We start from the raw sequence: 25,143 nt of genomic DNA, 5'->3' as shown, positions 1-25,143 counted from the left end.
GCATCTGTCCCCGCCGCTGCTTCTGCTTCCATCTCTCCCTTAGCCCCGGCTCTCCAACACCCGCAGCCCATGCAGTTGATATGAGTTTTGAAATTTTCGTTGATCACAGAATTTCTCACGACAGAACATGAGAAATTTGTGATCAGCATGAGAGCGTGAGAATTTGCCGAAATGCGTGATTCTTACGCTCAATGCGTGAGAGTTGGCAGCCCTGATGTCGGTTTCCTCCAGTTGCTCTAGTTTCCTCCCACACTCCAAAGACATAGATCCCTCTTGATCATGGATCCCTCTTGATCTGCTGAGTGTCTCCAGCAATCTTCAGTTTTATTTTCCAACAGTTTTGAATTTTACTTTTCACTGGGTGTACCTGGTGCTACTTAGTGCTGTTCCTGATAAAGGGCATACTTCTACACACACCAAACCTGGTCTCAAGATGAGAAGCACCCACTGGCATGACGACTTCCACTTGTCCTTCAAGCTAAGTCTTCTATTTCACTTAAAAAGTTATCGAGAGACGTCTGCAAGCTGTGTTACTGGCAGCTGCTCATATCTTGAGATTATATTTTCCATCCAGTTACTCGAGCTGTTTCAAACACATTACAAATGTATCCAGCAGCTGCTTCTTGCTGAGTGTAGAGTTTGTCACTTGCAACCTGTATTCCATTGAGTTCTCTGTACTGTTATCAGTTTTCTTTAATGGGCTGCAAGATTATCTAGGATTGGCTCTGGGCTTTGCTCATACACAACAAACTCTTGTTTTTTACTTCTTACCTTTAGTTAAACTTTTCATTTTCATTTGACATCTCGGATGGCACATTGGCACAGCCTCACAGCGCAGGGAGCCGGGTTCAAGGGTGACTAAGGGTGCCATCTGTGCAGAGCTTGTTCATTCTCCCTGTGACCGCACATGTTTTCTTCAGGTGCTCCGATTTCCTCCCACGTTCTAAAGACGTGTGAGTTTATAGGCTAATTGGCTTCTGTAAATTGCCCCTCGTGTGTTGGTTAGAACTAGTGTATGGGTGACTGCTGGTCAGCACAGACCCAGTGGGCCTAACGGCCTGTTTCCATGGTGTATCTCTCTAAACTTTGCAGTTTAGAGGGAGGAATGAAGAGAGGGATAAGGTAGCCTGCATTTACATATCCCTCTAAACCTTTCCTCTCCTCCTGTCTCTCCAAATGTCTTTTAAATGTTATACACTAAATGTTGTACCCTTTATCTTTTAACTGTGGACAGCTTGATTGTAATTATGCATAGTCTTTTCTGCGACTTGATAGCATGCAAACAAATGCTTTGCACTAAACATGTGACAATAATCAACTAAACAAAACTACACTAAACAAAAATAAGTTAAACTGCAGTACCTGCGGTGACTATTTCCTCTGGCAGCTTGTTCCATTCCCCCATGACCTTCTATGGTTTAATGGTACAATGGACCATTATTGTCATGTGTGCACCACACAGTGAAAACCATTCTCCAACTCCCGGCACCCGAAGACCTCATTGGTGACCCTCGGGCTATGTTTGATCGGACTTTACTGACTTTATGTTGCACTAAACGTTATTCCCTTATCATGTATCTGTTGCCTGTGAAGGACTCGATTGTAATCATGTATTGTCTTTCCACTGACTGGTTAGCACGGAACAAAAGCTTTTCACTATACCTCAGTACATGTGACCATAAACTAAATTAAATGCAACTCTTTTTGCACAGATCATGCATGCATGCGTCGCCATATTTTGGCGCCAGTTACAAAAGTCCAAAGTCCAAAGTCCGGTCCAAGCGCTCGACGTGCTGGAGGGGCTTCCGATCCAGGAAAGCCCCAGGCTGCTGTTGGGCCTCCTCTGTCACACTCGACTGGCTTGGCCTGCGAACCAACGCCCTTCTCCTCGCACGGCCGGCTTTGTGTCCAAGCGGTGCGTCCTGCAGCCGACCTTGAAGGTGCTGGAGGCAATTCCCCGGTCCCTCGCTCATTCCTCTCACTTGTCATCGCCAGTGGCTCTCTCCTCCTCGGCTCTTCGGCCTTTGGGGCTGAGCTCGGCAGCTTCTGAGCTTCCCCCCTGCAGGCCACAGCCCGCCGGGTTCTTCTTCGTGGCGGCGAGCCAGGCCTTCTACTTTGCACAGCTGTGAGTGGCTCGGTGTGAAAGGTCCAAATGTCTTTTAAATGTTGTTAGAGTACCTGCCTTAACTACCTTCTCTGACAGCTCCTATGCCCACGTGTCCACGAAAAAGTTACGTGTCCACCATATACCGTCCATCATCTTTTTTTTTGTTATTTTTAGTGTGCTATAAAAGTATGCGTTAAGTGTCTCTGGTTTGTTTTATGTGGGGGGGGGGGAAGAGGTTCAGTGGAAACTTTCTTTCAATGTCTTATCTTGCCGGAGATGTAGCAATGTTACAAAATTTTGAGATTTTAAAAATCAAATCTTTAATTTATCCCATCAGATAAAGCATAACAATAAGTTTAATTTGACACCTAATTCACTTTCATATCTTCAGTATTAAAAAAGTTATGGCCATTCAAATTGGCATCTTGTTCCCTATTGCTTTTTCATTGATTTAACACAAAAGCTGCGATCGAGAACATTTAAAGGCCGATAACTTTCTTAAAATTTAAGAGAACTGAAAGAAATTTTCAGTTATTATAGATTGAAGCATTCTGAAACAAATATGAAACAATCTTACTTAGATGACTTGAAATTAAAGCATATAATTAGTTAGTTACCTAATTGTAGCTAGTTATAAAATTCAAGTACTAGATCTAAACATCTATCCATTTCTTAAGAATAGATTAACATTGTTAAATAGCCTAAGTGTTCAAAGAACATTCACACAATAATTCAGAATATAACATAATTTTTAAATCTCATTGTGATGGGTTTATACGCCAAATGGAAGGAATTAAATGTTTAATACCTGTAAATGAATGGCCATTTAAATCAGCTTGCGAGTGGGTTTTACTGGAACGGGACCATTTAGAACGTTGCGGTTGCGGTGAATTTATACCCCCATATCTGCAGCAAATACACTGCCGGTTCTTCGGGGGGAAAAATCACCGTTTCGCAACGTACAATGTGAATTAAATACATCTTAAGCAACACTTTTATACATAAAAATAAACTACTTTCTTTTACCTGTTCCTGCATAAAATCCATCCCAGTTGTCGGCATTGACGGCTTCAGAAGCCGCTTTTAAAATCATTACAGCGATTAACTTGTCGGGTGAATTTTTTTTTTAAACACACAGAATGGCCGTAGGAACGATTCTTTAGCAAAATCTTGCCCTCCAACAAATATAATTCAGGACCAAGTCGGGAAATAAACCCGTTTTAACCCAGTCCCCCCCTCAAACGCGCCAAAATCGCACACATGGCCAGTGGCAGAATTACAGCGCTGCTGAAGGTAAGTTTTGCAACACACCTAGGAGACGCGATTGTTTTGTCGGATTGTATCTCTGGTCGCTCTGCGACCTAATATTGCTGGAGCTGGAGGCCTTGTTTGGGGCTTACTTTGAGCCCCACTGTGGGGACGTGGATTTACCATTGGAGCCGTCCCCTTGCCCAGGATCGACGCTCCAACTGCAGCCTGCGGAATTTAACATCAAGGAGCTCTTAGTCTTGGGTTGAGACCGTCGTCAGGAAGCTCCAAAATCCGCACGATGTTCGACTAGCCTCGACCCGGGGTAGATTGCCCTGCGCGGGGAAGCTGAGAATCCCCCACGATGCAGAAGCTTCAGGAAGGCCCATTGCAGCTACGGGAGTAAGATCGTCCCGTCAATGGAAGGGTAGAGGCCCCCGGCTGCTGGAGGACAAAGAAGGGAGAGATTGATCTTTTTTTTGCCTTCCATCACAGTGAGGAATGCGGGAAAGTCACTGTAGTGGATGTTTATGTTAAAATGTATTTTGTGTGTTCTGTTGCTTTTTATTGGTATGACTGTATGGCAAATTAAATTCCTCGTATGTTGCAAAACATACTTGGCAAATAGATTATGATTATGATTATGATACCACAAAGGTGATATATCCGTCTGACAGTGTGCTGCAACACACTGAAAGCATTGCAGTTCTTGTGTTGTTTCTTGGTGAGTTATTGTTGCAATATAATTTCTGAGATATTTACAAGCCAGGAGTGTTTGTCGTCATCCATCTTGACAACACCCTTTGACCCAGAAATGATTGGTATATATAATTACATACTAACAATGAGAGGCTGATAGATAGTGCAGCATCTTTTACACCATGAATAAAATACAAAGTGCTGGAGAAATTCATCGGATCAGGCAGCATCTCTGGAGGGAATGGATAGGCGACGTTTCGGATTGGGACACTTCTTCAGACTTTATTCAAGATTCCAACATCTACAGTTCATTTTGTCTCCATTTTGTACACCATCCAAGGCTCTGCTCAAACCCATGATTTTGACCAAAATGTCCTGTGCATTTGCATTGTGTTTTATTTGATCATTCTCTTTAGACTTTAGAGATACAGCGCAGAAACCCATTGATCCACCGTGTACATGCCAACCAACGACCACCCAGTACACTAGTTCTATTCCACACACTAGAGACAAATTACCATTACTAAAGCCAATTACCCACAGACCTGTAGGTCTATGGAGTGTGGGAGGAAACTGGAGCACCTGTAGAAAACCCACGAGATCACAGAAAGAATGTACAAACTCCGTACAGGCAGCACCCATAGTCAGGATCGAACCCGGGTCTCAGACAGCAACTCTACCACTGCGCCACTGTGCCAATACATCTCCTATGATATGCCTTGTAGCATTTTCCAAGTAAAATATTGTTGGAAAATACCAGATACGGTCTGTATTTTGAGCTTAGAACGATTTTCATGGACTGTTTTCTTCATTCAGAATACCTGCATATGACCTTCAGTGTCTAAATGATATTATTGTTTTAACACAGCTCTGGAGGGTGCCTGAGGGTGTTGAAATTGTTATAGATAAGACTAGGGGCTAATGATTGGATTTTGCAGGCTTGGATTAGCCATTGCTCCACTACATTTACCCACAATTCCACTGTAAAGGGGAGTGGGAGGTGTGTGTGTGTGTGTGAGTGTGTGTGAGTGTGAGTGTGTGTGTGTGTGTGTGCGGGTGCGTGTGTGTGTGTGTGCGTGTGTGCGTGTGTGCGTGTGTGTGTGTGTGTGTGTGTGTGTGTGTGTGTGTGTGTGTGTGTGTGTGTGTATGGTCACCTGGGGATGAAGAATCAATGAAAAAAACTCTCAGGCAGGTTGCAAATTGGATAAATGGTTTTATGGCTGCAACTTCACTACACATTTATCTAACAGAATTATTTCCTAATTATCATCTTCTCAAATTCCAACCATTAATTTAAAATAATATGGTATCTGAAAACATTGTGAGCAATTGATTAAAAAACACATTTTAGACGGTATTGGAATATTTTGTCCCCTGATCCATCGTTTGAGGAAATGGACCATGGCTTTGAATTATATATTTTCATTAACAGTGCCACAGCAGCAAGACACCAGGAAGGGGAAGATGTAGCACTAGCAAAGGACATCCAGAATGCTGGTCTGATAATTCTTTATTGCACAATCAATTACTGTGATACAAGATAAACAAAAAGTTAACAATATCATTCTGTGGACAATACTGAGGTTTCCGGAAAAAAAATGATTGTCACTCAATGTGCTTCACAAAAGGAGTTTTCTTCATGAATAAATAATCCGATGATTCATAAATATTTACAAATAAACAAACGAAGTAACAAAAAGCTTTGGCTCATTCATTGAGGGACTGATTAATTTCTGGCTTTTGCTGTTGTTATAGCTGCAATCAGCAATAATTCGTAAGTTGACAAGCTGATGGGGGAACAATCACAGCAAAAGGAAAGTAAAACTTTCACACATACAAATGGTCCATTAAGTCTATATTAGCCACGTACACTAAATGTTTTTTTTTTGTTGAATATAAGGATTATAAAGGTAACCAGGGATTGTATTCTCCACCAAAATGAAATGCATACTGTGCCTTGAACCGCCCAGTGCCACAACAATCAAATTCCTCATTAGAAGTTGACTAACACCAGAGCTAACTGATAATACTGATACTATTAATGCTTTATCAGTGGGAAGCATTGAAAAAATCGGTCTCAGTTGGTCTAAGCCAACAGGCCTGTGTCAGGAGAGGGAAGAGAGCATTATTCAATTCTTCTTCTTCGCTGTAACCATTTTCTCAATTTTGTTTCAAAGTGATTTCCAAAGGAGTGGAAGACCACTGTTCCAGTGTCTTTCCTTTTCCTTCACAACAGGGAGAAGAAATATAGGAAAGCACAAAGAGCTGACCACTTCATATGAAAGTAAGGTAGACATGAGAAACATTAGTTTGTCCATTTGTATCTATTCTTTCCTCAAATATGATCACTTAGCTTTACAACTTATAACACCATCCCCACAGCTTCTGGATTAGTTTAGTTTAATTTAGTTTAGTTCAGTTGAAAGATACAGTGTGGAAACAGGTCCGTCAGCCCAGCAAGTTAATGCCGACCATCGATCACCCTCACACTAGCTCTATCTTATCCCATTTTCGCATCCTCCACACTAGGAACCAATTACTAGAACTAGAAGCTAATTAACCTACAACCCTGCACGTCTTTGGAGTGTGCAAGGATACTGGAGAACCCGGAGGATACCCACGCTGTCACAGAAAGAACATGTGAACTCTGCACAGACAGCAGGCTCAAACCTGGGTCTCTGGCGCTGTGAGGCAGCAGCTCTACCGAGAGTTTGAATGTTTGCAAATACCATTGTGAACTGATCAGCCAAAACATCTGTGATCAGTCTGCCAGGTGCAATGAAGGAGAAAGACATTAATGTCCTACCTCCGTTGGTGACTTGGTGCGGTGTTTGCTCGTGGTTTGACAATGAGTGACAGAGCACATGTTGATTGCTCAGCTTTTCGCACCAGAGAGGAACCATACCACATGCACTGATGATATTGGCTAAAATGAAACACCCTTGGGTGTGAAAATGGGATTATTTATGCTAAAGCATACACAATACATTTTTAAGATGAGAGGGGTAAAGTTTAAAGGAGATGTGCGGGGCAAGATTTGTTTTTACATCGTTGGTAGTGAGTGCTTGGAATACACTGTCGGGAAGTGATGGTGGAAGCAGGTCAGGGGTTATAGGGAGAAGGCAGGAGAATGGGGTTGAGAGGGAAAGATAGATCAGCCAAGATTGAATGGTGGAGTAGACTTGATGGATCGAATGGCCTCATTCTGCTCCTAGAATTTATGCTAGTGGCATTTAGACTTTTGGTTAGGCATATGGATATGCAGGGAATGGAGGGATATGGAATATGTGCAGATAGATAAGAATTGTGTCAAGCTTAGCACAGATATTATGGGCCAAAGGGCCTGTTCCTGTGCTACTCTATTCTATGTTTTATATTCTATGTTTATGTCCATTTTGCAAATAAAAAAGAGTGCAAATTAGTGCAATTTTAAGGTGTCAGAAGCTGACATTTTGAACACCATGAAACACAATACCTGCTGCATGGGACCCCTGTCAAGTTTCTCATGACTAATAAATAATTGAAATAAAAGTGATACTGAGCCACACAGGACAGATGGCCAATGATTTGGCTGAATAATTAGCTCTGAGGACCTTTCCAATAAAAGGAAATGGAGAGCGAGAATATTCATGGATGATGGCTTTTGTTCAGTGAGGATGTGGGCAGCAGAGTTAGTTTAATGTAGCGATACAGCGTGGAAACAGGCCCTTCGGCCCACCCACCACTGATCACTCTTTCATGTTTCCCAATCTTTACAAATAAGGGGACAATTTACAGAGGCAAATTAATCTACATACCCGCCAGTCTTTGGGATGTGGGAGGAAACGGAGCACCTGGAGGAACCACACGCAGTCACAGGGAGAACGTATTATCTCCACACAGACGGCACGCAAGGTAAGGATTAAACCTGCGTCTCTGGCATTGTGAGGCAGCAGCTCTACCAGCTTTGCCGCTTTGGATGGAAGGTAAGAGAAAAGCAACAAGCGCATTGGAAAGGATGAAACTGGAGGTAAGAACAGTGCTGGTAAAAGAATGTCGGGGACACGTGTGAAGGCAAGCAATGTAACAGAGATGGATGAAGACACACTTGGGATTGACACAATTTGGGATTGGAAGCTGAACTCAGGGGTAGAAAAACAGTAAGTTGCAAAGTCTGGCTCTGCCATAAACAGTGGTCTGGCGGATGGGGGAGGGGGGAGGGGTGGTGTTAGGAGATGGAATTACGGTCTCAGGAATGGCATTAACTATTGTCATGAATTCCAGGATCACCCTAATCAGAATTTCACACCTTAAGGTGAGACGGAAGGTTGCTTGCTGCCCATTCAGCACCGCCACTGGCAAGGGCAACAGGCTACATGGCACAGGGGTTAGACATTCATGTGTTTTCAAATGATGCACCTGCAAAAGCGACTTGGACTCACTGATTTATGTTATGAGGCATCCTTGTTTGTGGCAACTTGTAGCCTGGGTAAAAATATCATCATAGAGCAACAGACAACTTTTAGTTTGAGTTTAGTTTATTGTCACATGCACCGAGGTACAGTGAAACACTTTGGTTGCGTACTAATCATTGAGATGGTGATTAACCAGCCTGTCCATTAGATTTGGATCTAACTCACTCCCTCCCCTCCCACTTGCTGCATCACCCCACGATTTTGGAATTCCAAGATGGGTAGAAATCTGAAACTTACGTTCCCAATAGGTTATCGATGCTGGGCCAATTCCAATTGTTTTACATTTCTTTTGGATAAAGTTAAGTAAGGATACACAGTATCCAGAGAGAAAATGCAGATAGGGCAAGGCCTAATTGAATGGGTGCATTGAACTAGAAGGAATCAATGAACGTAACATTGTTTGTAAATTTGCTGAAGGCATGAAAAGACATGGTAGAAAGTGAGGAAAATATCTAAGTTTACTTAAGATCTACTTCAATTGGGAAGGTGGATCAAGGAACAGCAAATGGAATTTAATTCTGACAAGTGTGAGGTGTTGCACTTTGGTGTGTAAAACCAGGGCAGGACTTACACAGTAAGGACATGTTGGGCTGAAGGACCTGTTTCCATGCTGTACAGCTCTCTGACTCTCTGACTCGATGAGTGAAATTGGCGTAACGCGCAGTGATACAGAATCTTTACACAGAGAGTGGTGAATCTGTGAAATTCTCTGCCACAGAAGGTAGTTGAGGCCAGTTCATTGGCTATATTTAAGAGGGAGTTAGATGTGGCCCTTGTGGCTAAAGGGATCAGGGGGTATGGAGAGAAGTCAAGTATGGGATACTGTTGGATGATCAGCCATGATCATATTGAATGGCGGTGCAGGCTCGAAGGGCCGAATGGCCTACTCTTGCACCTATTTTTTATGTTTCTATGTTAATGTAAGGAAAGATTTTGAACTGCTTACCAAAGAATAATCACGGAACTCTGTGGTTGGAGAGTGAAAGGAAAACAGAATTAAACGTAAAATTATGAAGGAAGATTACAATAAAACAGCTAGAAATGGTGATTGTATAAGAACCAAGCCATAAAGACTCAATCTCTTCTCAATTGGTATTGTTCATATAAAGAATGAAATGGTCACAAGTGACCTGAGTGTAAATTAAGCTTTTTACATGGGGATAAAAATGAAAGGGTTCCTGGTCAGAGATTGAGAGTCATGGAGGATATCGTCTCAGTCTGTCAGGAGGATTATGGCTGGAATAGACTTAGTGAAGTATTTAGGCTTGAGTTTAATGGATTAACGTTTGCTCTGGGCATTAGTCAACTCCTCTAGACTGTCAGTAAAATACTTTGCATTTAAAATAAAAATTATTGTGCTCTTTTAGTAACAACAGCTAACTAACAATATTTTGAATAATGTGTGTACATTTATATGAATATTAATTTTATTTTAAATATTAAACAGCTACAGTATAGAGAGCTGGTGGATTAAAGTAAAAGTTTGGCAGTGCAAGCAGATTTGTACAGTCTCTCTCTCTCTCTCTCTCTGAGCTCCCACAGGGGACCCAGCGAGTGGAATAAAAACTAAGGAGAAGCATTGGCTTGTAGAACTGAAGTCTGACGATGTGAAGCTCTCTCACAATTTACCAGGAATCAAGGGGTTGCTTTCTCAAAGTGGACGGGATGGGCCATGTCGGCTGCCGTGGTATCTGCCAGACCTCCATCAACCAGAATTCAAGCATTCAATCGCTACCTCATAGCAGAACTTGTACTGATCCTGAAAGACAAACGGGAAATAAGCATGTCAACAAAATCCTTTCCTCGATTTATAATTGACCCCCTCTTTAATGGAATGTACAGACAAGTGGGCCAAGAGCATAAGGTTTTTTTTCATTCCCCGAGTACTGGCAAAGCCTGCATTTAATGTTGATCCCAAATACTGGGCAGCACAGTGGCATAGCTGGTAGAGCAGCTGCTTTACACCGCCAGAGGCCCGGGTTCGATCCTGACCTAGGACGCTCCGGTGCTCCAGTTTCATCCCACATCCCAAAGACGTGCACGATTGAAGATTATTTGGCCTCTGTAAATTGCTCCTCAGAGAGTGGACAAGTAAATGGGATAACATGGAATTAGTATGAGCATGTGATTGTAGACCAGTGTAGGAAGGATCTGCAGATGCTGGTTTAAACCTAAGATAGACACAAAAACCTGGAGTTACTCAGTGAGACAGGCAGCATCTCTGGAGAGAAGGAATGGGTGACGTTTTGTGTCGAGACAATTTAAACCAGCATCTGTAGTTCTTTCCTACACATTCCACAATCCTAACTGTCCAGGGGTGAGGTGCAGCACATTTGATGATAGTGTAAATTCCCTCCATGAAGGGTGGCGTTTCTCACTACTTCCTCCTGCTGGGCTTTCTGCTGAGCTGACACGAATCTTACAAGGAAAGTAGGGGATCCCTGTTTCATTATGTTCTGTCTCTATCTGGACGATACATAATGGACGATTAAAGCAGCTTTGCTTACTTGAACTTTATTGGCTTTGTGCAGTTCATCTCTCTGCCTCTGTATCCTTATCTGCAACTGGGCCACAAGCCCAGTGTCACCTCTAAAACAGTCCCCCGTACAACAGTAAAACAGTCCCCCGTACAACAGTAAAACAGTCCCCCGTACAACAGTACTTAAATAAACAATCCTATTGTTACATCTTTCTTTTTCTTTTTTCAAGTTAAGTCTCTTCCCCTTAGGTATTCTAGTGCAGCAAACTTGTACCATATGCTCTGCTCATTTACAACAGATCTAACAACATAAACAATAATAAATCAACAGTTCCACATTTTCATTTCTTTTCTTTTCCTTTCATAGTCCATACTCTAATCACTGAGTATAGTCTGTCAGGTAGCGGGGTCTGATAACTTGTCGACCTGACCTGGTGACCGTGCCTTGGTTCTCTGCTGGGCCATCTGGCGGTATGGCCGCCTCAGTCACTGTTGGTGTGGGCGTGTTTTGTGTTGGTGTGAGCGTGGTGGGATTGTGTCTGAGGTGGCGACGATTTCGTCTCAGAACACCTCCTGACTCTAACTCCACCTCATACGATCTATGGCTCACCTGTTGGACCACTCTCGCTGGTCTCCAGCCCTTGTGTGTACCACAGGGCTGTACTCTCACACTGTCCTCTCTTTTCAGAGTGTCCATGTCTTTTGCTGTGCGGTTGTAGTACTTTTCCTGTCTCTGTCTGTTGTATTTCAGTCCCTGTTCATCGTGTGTTACCTCTGGCTTCAGCAGAGTGTCCTTTGTGGGAAGCAGGGTCCTGGTCCTCCTGCTTAGGAGTCTCTGTGCCGGGCTTGTGTTGAGGCCCTGGCTCGGTGTGTTGCGATGATCCAGCATTGCCAAGTACGGATCCTGTCTCGCTGCTGCAGCCTTCAGCATCAGGCGCTTGGCTGTCTTTACTGCTGACTCCGCCTTCCCATTACTCTGCGGGTATCCCGGCGACGATGTACGGTGTTCAAAACCCCACTTCTGGCTGAAGTGCTGAAACTCTTGTGATGCATACTGGGGTCCGTTATCCGAGATAACAATGTCCGGAATCCCCTGTCGGGCAAAGTGGGCCTTGAGTTTTTTGATCACTGTGTTGCTCTTAGTGTGGACTTTTGTGGTCTCTACGGCGTCTGGCATGGTAAGGTCTATGTACAGTGTGAACTCCTCCTTCCAACTTTTCCATGACTTTGCCAAGTTGTTGGAGTTCAAAACCAAAGTTCCAGGGGGTCTTAGTCCTTCCATCGCTAGCTAATGTTTTTTTTTTCTTTCTAGTGTCTTTTTTTTTCTTTCATAGACAATTTTCGACGCCCACCGCTGCCACCATGTTTCATTATGTTCTGTCTCTATCTGGACGATACATAATGGACGATTAAAGCAGCTTTGCTTACTTGAACTTTATTGGCTTTGTGCAGTTCATCTCTCTGCCTCTGTATCCTTATCTGCAACTGGGCCACAAGCCCAGTGTCACCTCTAAAACAGTCCCCCGTACAACAGTAAAACAGTCCCCCGTACAACAGTACTTAAATAAACAATCCTATTGTTACAATCCCTAATGGAAATTCTAGGCCGTGTGTAATTCATAAGATCATAAAATATGGGAGCAGAATTAGGTAATATGGCCCATTGATTCTACCCTTTTGATCATGGTTGATCTATCGTTGCCTCTCAACCTGCTTTCTCCCTGTAACCCTTGATACTGTTACTAATCCATGAATCTCTACTTTAAAAATATGCAATGATGTGGCAATGAATTCCACAAATTCACCACCCTCTGGCTACAGAAATTCCTCCTCATCTTCATTCTAATGTCACGGCCTTTCCTACTGCGGCTGAGCCATTTGGTCTTAGACTCTCCCATAACAGTTTTCAAGAGAGAGTTAAATTTAGCTCTGAGGGCTCATGGAATCAAAGGATATGGGTGAAAAAGCAGGAACGGGGTACTAATTTTGGATGATCAGCCATGACCATATTGAATGGTGGTGCTGGCTCGAAGGGCCGAATGGCCTACTCCAGCACCTATTTTCTATATTTCTATGTTTAACTGGAAACATTATCTCCACGTCCGCTCTATCTTGGACTTTCATTATTCAGTAAATTTCAATACGGTCCTCCCTCATCCTTCTAAGCTCCATTGAGTACAGGAGCAGAGCCATCAAATGCTCCCCATAAGTTAACCCAATCATCCCTTGGATCATTCTCGTAAACCTCCTCTGGACCCTCTCTAACTCCAGTTACAGTGGCCAAAATCTAATGGAGGAATGGTAAGCATTTGCTGTCTGTTCATTAAGGTCTGCAGAGAGTCATCTTAGGGTGTGGCACGGTGGCGTAGGATAGTGTTAGTGTATAGTGATCGCTGATCACAACAGACTTGTTGGGCCAACGGTCCCGTTTCTGTGCTGTATCTCTAAACTATTGTAAACTAATTCTGGTCAGCTCATACTCACCAGCAAGTCGACCATGTTAGGCTTGTTGTTTCGCAGTGTCTTCACAGCATGGAACACATCCACTGCCCTCTGTTGCCTCAGCATTTCACACACAATGCTGATCGCACAAAACGCTCCGCTGCGCCCTCCGCCGTTCCTGCACACACACCAAGGTTGGGGCACAACTTTAGTGCTCACCTCCTCGTTATATTACAATCCCGATCCCAACATACACAGTGGAGCCACAGGAGATGGCAGAAGCTGCAATTTTGTGCTGGGGGAAGTCAGCGGGCTAGGCGGCAAGTGTCCAGCCCTGGTGAGGGAAAAGGAGAGGTGATGCTTCCAGTGGGGACCCTCCTTCAGACCCTGAATATCTAAAGGAGGCTCCCAAAACATCGCCTGTCCATATCCCTTCACAGGTGCAGTCTGGCCTCCTAAAACACACACACAAACTCACTCACACACACAAATACACAGACTCGCAAATACAGATGCCCACAAACACACATGCATGCACACGTGCACATACACACATACATGCAACCACACACACACACACCTACGCCTACCTGTAAAATAATTAATTCTTTATCCCATTACTATTATTTTTGTTTGTTTTTTTATATATATAGTGAACTTTTTATTGTCGTGTTACTATGGGGTTTTCACAGAATACTGACTGTGCATATCTGTTGTGCTGCTGCACATAAGAATTTCAGTGTTCTGTTTTTAGACATATGACAATAAAACACTCTTGACTCATGACATTCTTAAGACCCCTTCAACTCCATTGTCTCTTTGGTCGGAGATACCCACCAAAGGGCAGCGAGTTGCAGGTGGGAGGGAGTGACCCCAGACTTCTCTACACTGCATCTAAACCTCATTACCTCTCATTGTACCAGGTAAAACCTGGACAAGTACCGCTCCTTGTGAACCATTGGGGATGATCCCAAGTGTTGTGTGAATCCGGCCGCCTCTGTATTTGTGTTAAAGTTGCGACAAACGTCTCTGCAGGTCTGTGCTGCTGACTCACTGCCACCAGACTATAGGCAGCACAAACTAATTGCATGCAGTCAGCAAACAGCGTGATTACTTCCACCACATTAACCTAAACCAGAGTCAGATCTAATCCCCGAGATGTGAGATCAATCTGTACTCCTCCCCTTCCAGTGAGGAAGCCACGTTCGTTCGTTGGGAGCACAGTGAGTCACTTGGCTAATGGGTTTTCAGGTGTATAATCAAGATGTTGCCCTTTCAAACAAAGCTTCTGCTAAATTATTTAAATAACTCCCAAAAGTGAGCCTATTATTCAAAGTAAACTGTTTCAGTCTGAAAAGCCCTTGTCTTCCAAAGGAGAAAGTGGAAAGATTTATCACGCACTATTGTAAACAATTAATTCCACACCAGAATCATTAATCTTTGTGTTTGTGTCACAGTATTACATTCACATTTTTGGTCAATTCAATTTCTTTGACACACTTCCTGAGCATTTGGTGGTACAAGAGGTGAAGTCGAGGTTGTGAGTTAGAACCGAGCGTGACTTACAGACAGTGCACAACTGTGCGGCCTTCCCCACCATCATACTCCTCCTGCCATTTTTCCACCTGTCTGATGAGCTTGAGGAAGGATCGCTTGGAGACGGGATTGTCCCGATACATGGGCCATCCCAGAAACTGGAACTGCTGCACCATCCTGTAGCCGTCTTGAGGCTGAATGTTCACGTACCCATCAGAAGACAGAAGGACACATGGAAAATAAACATCATCACACAACCTTGAGTAACCATGATGTAGTAACGAGGAACTACAGATGCTGGTTTATACCAAAGACAGACGCAAAATTCTGGAGTAACTCAGCGGGTCAGGCAGCAGCTTTGGAGAAAATGGATAGGCGACGCTTCGGGTCGGGACCCTTCTTTAGACTGATTGTAGTGGGGAGGTGGTGGAGGTGGGGTATAGAAACTTTAGCTTTTAGTTTAGTTTCGTTTAGAAACAGGCCTTTTGGCCCACCGAGTCTGCGCTGACCAGCAAACCTTGCACACTAGAAACATAGAAATTAGGTGCAGGAGTAGGCCATTCGGCCCTTCGAGCCTGCACCGCCATTCAATATGATCATGGCTGATCATCCAACTTAGTATCCTGTACCTGCCTTCTCTCCATACCCCCTGATCCCCTTAGCCACAAGGGCCACATCTAACTCCCTCTTAAATATAGCCAATGAACTGGCCTCAACTACCCTCTGTGGCAGAGAGTTCCAGAGATTCACCACTCTCTGTGTGAAAAAAGTCCTTCTCATCTCGGTTTTAAAGGATTTCCCCCTTATCGTTATCCTAACGCTATCTTACACACTCTAGGGACAATTTACAAATTTTCTAAAGCCATTTAACCTACAAACCTGTACGTCTTTGGTGTGTGGAAGGAAACTGGAGCACCCGGAGGAAACCCATGGGGGGAAGGTACTAATTCTGAACAGGCAGCACCCGTAGTCAGGATCGAACTGGGGTCTCTGGCACTGTAAGGCAGCAGCCCTGCCACTGCACCACTGTGCTGCCTCTTCAATTAATATCTTAGTTTAAATTCCGTACTACTCTACTGACAATATAACACAGCTTATTTATTTCTGTGAACCACTCACTGGCAGGATGGAGTTACAAAATGACAATTATGAAACTGCCCTTTCAATTAAACTTGCTGTTAAACTTAATCAGTTAAATGCCTCCTAATTACATGATAATATTACTCAAACTATGTAAAAAAAATGACATTAGTGAGAGTGGTGACTGAAATCCACCAGTTCAACCCTGACCACATCAATGAATGAGAAAGGTTAAAAATGTATCCTGTACCACTGTACTCAGATTCTTCCGTCATTAAACAATTAAGCATATTTTATAAAACAACAGAACGTTTCCCACATGATAGCTCCTCTTTTAATATTCCCATTCAATGCAAACATTATAACAAACCAGTGTTGATGTTCAGTAGGTAAAATGTGCTTATGATAAAATGTTAGCAATATGCAAAAAAATTATGCATTTTATCCTTTTTAAAATGGCATTTGCAATACAACCCTCAATTTAGAACCATAGATCATGTATTAATATTGAAGACATTGTGGCTGTAAGTACTATCCAGCAAAGCTGTTGAGATACAAGGATTCACAGGACCAATTCATTCTTCTCCTCAGCACCAGTAAGTTACTGTCAAGTACTAGTGCGGAAAGTATGTTGAGATACGGAGAGTGGAATGTGAAAGGCTTTCTGCAGATCTTAATTGTTTCTGTTCTCTCAGTGTGAAACAAAGTTGGTCCTTACCCTGGATGCATTGTAAATTCGGAATATTCTGCTGATGATATCCTCCTCGAGGTCTGCAGACACAAACTCCACCTGTAGGGGGCCGTGCCGATGCACGCCATTTTCTGGCCAGTACTGAGGGCATAGCTGGTTGGAGAAAAGATAATCAACATTAGATCTGTTTCACACAAAGGGTGGTGGGTGTGTGGAACATGCTGCTAGAGGGGGTAGTTGAGGCCAAGAGTCAAGAGTCAATTTAATTGTCATTTGGACCCCTTGAGGTCCAAACGAAATGCCGTTTCTGCAGCCATACATTACAAACAAATAGACCCCAGACACAACATAATTTACATTTTACATAAACATCCATCACATTGCTGTGATGGAAGGCCAAAAAAAACTTATCTCTCCACTGCACTCTCCCCCCCCCCCCCCGATGACAGAGTCAAAATCAAAGCCCCCGGCTGGCGATGGCGATTGTCCCGCGGCCATTAAAGCCACGCCGGGTGGTGCGAGGTCGCACACCAGGTCTTGATGTTGGAGCCCCCGGCGTGCGCTCGCAGAGTCCCGCAGCCATTCCAAGCCGCGCAGGGCGGTGATGTTAGGCCCCGCTCCAGGAGCTCTTCGACCCCGCAACTCGGGCGGGAGAAGTCGCCGTTGCAGGAGCCCTGAAAAGCGGTCTCCCTCCAGGGACCCGCGGGCTCCCGGTGCCGCCGTCCGCAGACCCGCAGTTGCAGCCTCCGAATCAGCAGCAGCAGCAGCAGCAGCAGCAGCAGCAGCAGCAGCAGCAGCAGCGCTTCACCACCGCTCCACCCGCTCTGGACTCGGGCAGCTCCGCGACGGTGAGGTGAGTCGGCACCAGAGTCCCCGGCTTCTTCTGTTGGAGGCCGCTCCTCATTGCAGCCCCAACGACAACGGAGACCCACCCCACCCCCTCCCCTCCACACACACACCCCAACAAAAAATAACGAAAACTACATATAAACATAGACAAAAAATAATAAAAACGCGGACGGGCTGCAGAGGCCGCTGCTGACGAGAGTCGCGCCGCCTATCTAGGCAGGGACCATACTGACATTTAACAAACAGTTAGGCAGGTGCATGGATAGGACAGGTGTGGAGGGATGTGGAACAAATCCTGGCAGGTGGGAATGGTGTAGATGGGACATTTTGGCCGGTGTGGGTAAGTTAGGCTGAAGGGCTTGTTTCCACACAGCATCACTCTATCATAAGATCATAAGACATAGCAGAATTAGGCCATTCGGCCCATCGCGTCTGCTCCACTATTCAATCATGATCTATTTTTCGATCCCAACCGCATTCTCCTGCCTTCTCCCCATAACCCTTGACACGCTTACTAATCAAGAACTTATCAATCTCTGCTTTAAAAATGCCCAATGACTTGGTTTCCACAACTGCCTGTAGCAATGAATTCCTCAGAATCACTACTCCCTGACTGAAGAAACTCATCCTCATCTCATTCTAAAGGTCCTTATATTCTGACGCTGTGCCTTCTAGGTCCTAGATTCTCCCACTACTGGAAACCACCTCTCCACGTCCACTCTATCTTGGCCTTTTAGATCCACTAATTACCACTACAAAAACAATTGTATACTGGAAAGACCAACCTCCAAAATCATCCAAAGTGCTTGAAATAATTGCTTTTTATTTTTAGTTTACGTTGGTTGTATAGATAAACGTGGATGTCCTTCCACAGCCAAGACTCAACAAATATGAAATGGTCTATAAAGTTTCATGTTGAAAGCTTTGGGGGAGGGGGGGGGGGGGGGGGGGGGGGGGGGGGGGTGTAGTTCGATGAAACATTGGAGGACGTGACCTTGTAGGTTTTCTCAGGGTGCTCAGGTTTCCTCCCACATTCCAAACACGTGCAGGTTTGTAGGTGAATTGGCTTCTGTAAATTTTCGCTAATGTGTAGGATAGAACTGGTTAATTGTTGGTTGGTGCGGACTCAGTGGGCTGAAGGGCCTGTTCTACACTGTATCTTGAAAACTGAAAAACTACAAACTAAGTCAGTGAAAGGTTAAAGGCATGAAAGTGACTTCTAAACAATTGCACACAGTCAAATGTGGATACTGCCAGCTGCTTTTGTGCTTCCTCAGTGTGAATGACATGGTCCACAATTCCCTTCATATTATTTCCATTAGTAATGGCCCCAGCGTTGAGACCTAGCCACTTAATGCACAAGTTGATATTTTCCCCTTCACACACTAAAAGAGTAGTCCCAGAGCTGCAGATGAATGTGCACTTAATCATCTAGTCCCGTCTATACATATGGTGAATTTGCCAGAGCCTCTTCTACGGATGCTTTTTAGTTGAAAAAAACATATAGCTGAGGCTGGTGCCTCATGTACAGTATTTGGACTTGTTCCAAATTTCATCCTCCTAAATAAAAAAGGGGGTGCTCCCATAAGGTGAACGACTTCAGGGATGCACCGTGGTGCCGAGCGACCTGGCGGACAGGCCGCCCGCCGACAGTGAGGAGAGCGACCGAGAGCAACCCAGTGGTGGACTGCCGAGCATGTAGGAGAAGCTGGGGGTGGGGGCTGCGAGATCAAAGGGGAACCAGGCGGGAGAGGTTGGGGAACGGCGAGAATGTAGGGGGACGTGCCGGGGGTGGGGGGCTTCCGAAAGCGAGCAGGACCACCGGGAATGTAGGGGGATCTGGCGGGGGGCAGGCAATATCAAAGGGGGACAAGACGGGTGGGGGAGCGCCGAGAATCAGGGGGGATCCAATGGGGAGCCGCCGAGATTGAGGTGCGACCTGGTGGTGGGGTGGGGGGGGCGAAGATCGAAGGGAGACGAGCCTGTGGCCACGTGCGACTGCAGGCCTGGTTCGCCGCTGTGAGAAGATGCAACTGTTCGATGAACATTATTAACTTTGTCGGCGTCAGAAACACGACAATTCTTTGTGCACTGCCGAGGTGAGACCTGCTGTGTGGCTTTACCAAATTGGACGCAAAAAGAAAGAATTTCACAGTACCAGGCACACGTGAATATCACTGAAACCCTCCATTGAAATGTGGTGGCCAAATAATATCTATGCAGGACAAATGCAGTGAAATTAAGGTCAATTTTGGCCTTCACTGTAAAGAAGCAAATTATTTTGTTATTGGCTTGTGGTTCTGGTGCTTTTTGCTGCTTTAAAATCTCAGTGTGACAATTCCCCATACATCCACTAGAGTTCAGTAGTACTGTTTCCAAATCTCAGAGTTTAGTAATACCAGGCTTTGGACAATAATGTCACTGCAGGTCATAGAGTGCAGCCGTGTAGGAGGATGAGAGATATTATGAATCATGACTCGTGCTGGGCCAAAATGGCAAGTCCCTCAGGGATGGACAAAGATCTGAAATGGGGCCACGCTATTACTGAGAACATAGAACAGTACAGCAAAGCTATAGGTGCTTCGACTCACAATATCTGTGCCGAATATGATGCCGTCCAACTATTTTGAGCCTGTCTAATCCATATCCCTCAATCCCCTGCATATCCAGGTGCCTATCAATAGGACTCTAAAATGTCACTATTGTATCTGTCTCCATCACATCCCCGGCAGCATGTTCCAGGTGCCTCCCGCCCTCTGTGTAAAAACCTTGCCCCGCACATCTCCTTTAAATGCTGTCCCTCTCCCATTAAAGCTATGCCCTCTCGTATTTGATAATTCCATTGCAGGGAAAAGGTTTTGACTGTCTACCTCTGCCCCTCATGATTTCCCACTGCCCCTCGTGATTTTATATACTTCTATCAGGTCTTGCCTCAAACTCCGACATTCCAACACTCCAGAGAAAACAATCCAACCTCTCCCCGTAGCTAAAACCCCTAACCTAGGCATTATTCTGATAAACCTCCTCTGCACCATTTCCAAAGCCACCACGCCTTTCCTGTACTGAGATAACCAGAACTGCACACAATACTCCGTCCGCCCTAAGAAATGTTCTATAAAGCGACATCACGACTTCCTGACTCTTATTCTCAATGCCCCAGCCAATGACGGCAAGCATACCATATGGTGGTTATATGGAATGAGCTGCCAGAGGAGGTGGTCAAGGCAGGTACAATAACACCATTGAAAAGACACTCAAACAGGTACATGGATAGGAAAGCTTTTAAGAGATACAGGCCAAATGTGGAAACGGGACTAGCTTTAATGGTGCATTTTGGCAGTTGTGGATGAATTGAGCTGAAAGGCTTGTTTCCATGCTGTATGCCTTCTTTATCACTATCTAATTGTGATGCCACTTTCAGAAGATTATGGGCTTTGACCTCTGTACATCTATGATGTTAAGGGCCTTGCAGGAATTACATATATTCTCCTTACATTCGACCTCCCAAAGTGCTCACCTTACACTTGCTTGGATTAAACTCCATCTGCCATTTCTCTGCCCATTTCTGTAGCTGATCAATATCATGTTGTATACTTTGACAGTCTTCCTCACAGTCTTGGTGCCATCTGTGAATTTACTAACCAACCCCTCTACATTTATGTCCAATTCATTTATATGTATCACATCCAGCAGAGGTCCCAGCACAGATCATTTATATTTATAAGTATCACATACAGCAGAGGTCCCATCACAGTGGAATGCCACTGGTCATAGACTTCCAGCCTGAATATGGTCCAACCACCATAACCCTCTGTCTTCCATCAGTACACAAGTTCAGAATTCATACAGCTAAATAACTGTTAATCCCGTGTATCTTAATTTTCTGAATAACCTACTATGGTGAACTTTATCAAAAGCTTTATTAAAATCCATGTCTGCCCCACCCTCATTGATCGCCTTTGTCACCTCTTCAAAAAATTTGATCAAGTTAATAAGACACAACCTGCCAAGTACAAGGCCAAAGATAGACACAGTAACCCAGCAGGACAGGCAGCATCTCTGGAGAAAAGGAATGGGTGACATTTTGGGTCGAGATCCTTCTTGCTGACTGTCCTTAATTAGCCCTTCCTCTTCCAAATGGGAGTAAATCCTATCCAGAAGAATCCTCACCAATAGTTTCTGGCAGAAGGTTCACAGTTTATAATTCACTGGATTCTCTCTACTTCCATTCTGAAACAAGGGACTTTTTGAAAAAGTGCTGCAGGAACTCAGTGGATCAGGCAGCATCTGTGGAAGGAAATGGACAGACGACGTTTCAGTCAGAAGAAAGGCTCCAACCCGAAACATTGTCTGTCCAATTGCCCCGCACAGATATGGCCTGACCTGCTGAGTTCTTCCAGTGGTTTTTGTTTTGCTTAAGATTCCCGCATCTCCATACCACTTCTCAAATGTGTTCGTTAATTGTGATCCAGTTCACAACAGTTCAAAACACATTTTGCAGAAGAGCAAGTTAATGGTCCTAAAAATAATTTGCTCTACTTCACTCTTCGGTGACACTAAGTGAATAAGTACTATCTACCAGAGTGATAAAAAATAAAAGTAGGCAAGCACAAGAATCAACAGTTAAATTCTCCTTTTATTTGACAGTGCAAAACCTTGCTGCTTTTAGATCATTAGAGTTATCTCAGCCACTAATCGAAGAACATGAGTACTTTCATTGATGTTTATTGCCTGCTGAAATCCGTTTTCTTATCTGTCCATCACATAGTTCTGGCAATTTGCTTCCTAATATCGAAGCAGGCAAATCAACTTTCATGGAGCTCCCTGGTGGGCTTCTTTCAATCTCCTGCCATAACTACTTCAGAAGCAAAAGTAGCTCTCTTGAAGTCAGCCCTTGAAGAAACTTGACATTCTTCAATCAAAACCAAGGTTTCTTTGTCAGTTGGATTTTCTTGACAGAAGAAAGTGTTTAAGTGAGGGACTTCCTATTCAGTTGGTTTGATGGAAATTCTTTCCTCATGTCAGGGAATGGTAGTTTCTTTATAATGTGAGGTTACATTTGATAGCCAAACTGGCTATCAAAGTGTACAACCCCTCCCCCTTCTGTCGTGGGGTAGGCTGAAACTGATTCCTCTCCCCCTGATCTTTGCGCATCCCCAATCCTTTCCACTCATCACTTTAATTTCATGTTTTCATGTATTTTTGCTTTTATGACGGTTGGCAGATCAATTTCCCTCTTGGGATAAATAAAGTTCTATTGTAACGTATCATATACAGATTCAGCTTCAGATTCAGATCGGTTTATTGTCATATATAGATCAGGATGCAATTAATTGTTCATAGAAGGCACATGGAATTAACAATAAATACCATGCAATACCAGAATAATCCAATGGGGTAGAGTTAGCTCATGGTTCAAAGCCATTATTACCACTTACACCGATATCAGGAAGACATCTCCTCAACATAATGTGTCCCGCACCTAGTGGCATTTATAAATCACACGTGGAGAAGTGATAGCACAACAAATGGGGGCGGCACAGCGGCACAGCAGTAGAGTTGCTGCCTTACAGCGCATGCAGAACCGGAGACCAGGTTCGATCCCAACTACGGGTGCTGTCTGTATGAAGTTTGTACGTTCTCCCCATGACTGCATGGGATTTCCACGGGTGCTCCGGTTTCCTCCCACACTCCAAAGACGTACAGGTTTGTAGAATAATTGGCTTTGGTAAAAATTGTAAATTGTCCCGAATGTGTAGGATCGTGGTAGTGTACCTGGAGCGCTAGTCTGCCTGGACTTGGTGGGCCGAAGGTCCTGTTGCCATGCCGTATCTCTAAACTAAACTAAATTAAATAAGTGAGAATTCCCATGGCTTTGAGTGCTTCAATTCTGCGGGTGCTGTCTATGTATTGTTTGTACTTTGCCCTCTGGCTTGAGGGCTTCTTTTGGGTGCTCCACGTGCCAATGATTTTGAGTTTAGTTTAGAGATACAGTATGTATCTGAGATAGGGGAGGAATCTGGAGCAGCCGGAAGAAACTTAAGTGGTCACAGGGAGAATGTGCAAACTCCACATAGTCAGCACCCAAGGTCAGGATCGAAACCGGGTCTTTGGTGCTGTTGAGCCAGCGATTTTACCAGTTGTGCCACTGTGTCACCCATGCCCCGTGATGTGCCTGCTGGTAGGTTAAATTAGCCACTCTAAAAGATCCCTGCAGTATAGGTGATTGGTACATTCATTCATTCATCCATTCATTCATCCATTCAATCATTCATTCATTCATTCATCCATTCATCATTAATTCATTAATTCATTCATTCATCATTCATTCATTCATCATTCATTCATTCATCATTCATTCATTCGTTCATTCATTCATTCAATATTGGGAGAACTATATAGAGGGATTAATATAGGATTAGCGGAAATGGGTGGTTGATGGCTAATGTGGACTCAGTGGGACATAGAGTCTGTTTCCATGTATCTGTCTGTGAAACTCTATAGACCAAGGGCACAGGGGTAATTTAGAAACATAGAAAATAGGTGCAGGAGGAGGCCATTCGGCCCTTCGAACCAGCACTGCCATTCATTGTGATTATGGCTGATCGTCCCCAATCAATTTATTTTAGTTTATCCACAACTACAGAAGCAACAGTTTCATTAATATTTCGATGATAGTTAATAAGCTAAAACATCAACTCCATTTCTCTCTCCAAGGATTCGGGAACATTTTTTGAAAATGCCCAGCATTTCTTTGCTTAATTTGTCTCAAATTCTATAGCTAAATATACTCAGTTGCTGACCACGAGAAGGCCATACACATTTCTTAGGCAGTTCAATACTCAGCATAATCTAGGACGAGTCACACCCCCGGTAACTCCCTCTTCTCCCCTCTCCCATCAGCAAGAGGTACAGAAGTATGAGAATGCACACCTCTAGTTTCAGAGACAGCTTCTTCCCAGCTGTTATCAGGCAACTGAACCATCCTACCAACAACTGGAGAGCAGTCCCAAGCTACTTTCTACCTCATGGAGACTATCTTTGAGAGGACTTTAATGGATTTTATCTTGCACTAAATGTTATTCAGGTTTTTCCCATTATTATGCATTTGTACACTGTGGATGTTTTGATTGTAATTAAGTATTGTCTTTCTAGTTAGCACACAACAAAAGCTGTTCACTGTATCTCGGTACACGGCAATAAACTAAACTCAAATCTGACAACGTGTGATTACAGTGGACGTATTTCAAAATGGTTAAACAGTCAGTAAATTCTTCACCTTCCCAAAAGGGAATGACTTATTCTGCTTCACCTCATCTCCCACATCATTCACCATCCGATTTGCTACCTTCAATTGGTGGCTTAGTGGAGCATCATCAAGAAAGACAATGCTGTCAGAATCTAATGGAAAATCAGACACTCAAAATTACTGTAACTTTGATATTTTACAACATTACTTGCTTCTGAAACTTTGAGCCATTCAAATCTGATAATCTAGATCTCAATTTTGTAATCAGGCAAAAAGATTTTTGATGATCGGTTCAAGCAAAGTGTTCTT

The 25,143-nt window shown here is 43.9% G+C and overlaps 1 protein-coding gene across 12 annotated transcripts in view; it reads right to left on the bottom strand.

Annotated features, from left to right (window-relative positions):
• Positions 1 to 5,548: 5,548 nt before the first annotated feature.
• Positions 5,549 to 25,143, bottom strand: part of LOC129696231 (receptor-type tyrosine-protein phosphatase mu-like) — a 905,597-nt gene continuing 886,002 nt past the window's right edge. For all 12 annotated transcript variants that reach the window (XM_055633926.1, XM_055633914.1, XM_055633916.1 and 9 more), the window contains 4 exons: positions 16,764 to 16,889; positions 14,996 to 15,159; positions 13,472 to 13,607; positions 5,549 to 10,267 (listed from right to left, as the gene is read on the bottom strand). In XM_055633926.1, the coding sequence (XP_055489901.1) occupies positions 10,214 to 10,267; positions 13,472 to 13,607; positions 14,996 to 15,159; positions 16,764 to 16,889 (480 nt within the window). In that variant the 3' untranslated portion in view covers positions 5,549 to 10,213. The remainder of the gene's footprint in view (positions 10,268 to 13,471; positions 13,608 to 14,995; positions 15,160 to 16,763; positions 16,890 to 25,143) is intronic.

Source organism: Leucoraja erinacea, chromosome 4 (assembly GCF_028641065.1).
Source record: "Leucoraja erinacea ecotype New England chromosome 4, Leri_hhj_1, whole genome shotgun sequence".
In the NCBI taxonomy this organism is placed as follows: Eukaryota; Metazoa; Chordata; class Chondrichthyes; order Rajiformes; family Rajidae; genus Leucoraja; species Leucoraja erinaceus.
The sequence above is the reverse complement of the archived record's forward strand: the minus strand, read 5'-3'. Positions and strand labels throughout refer to the sequence as shown.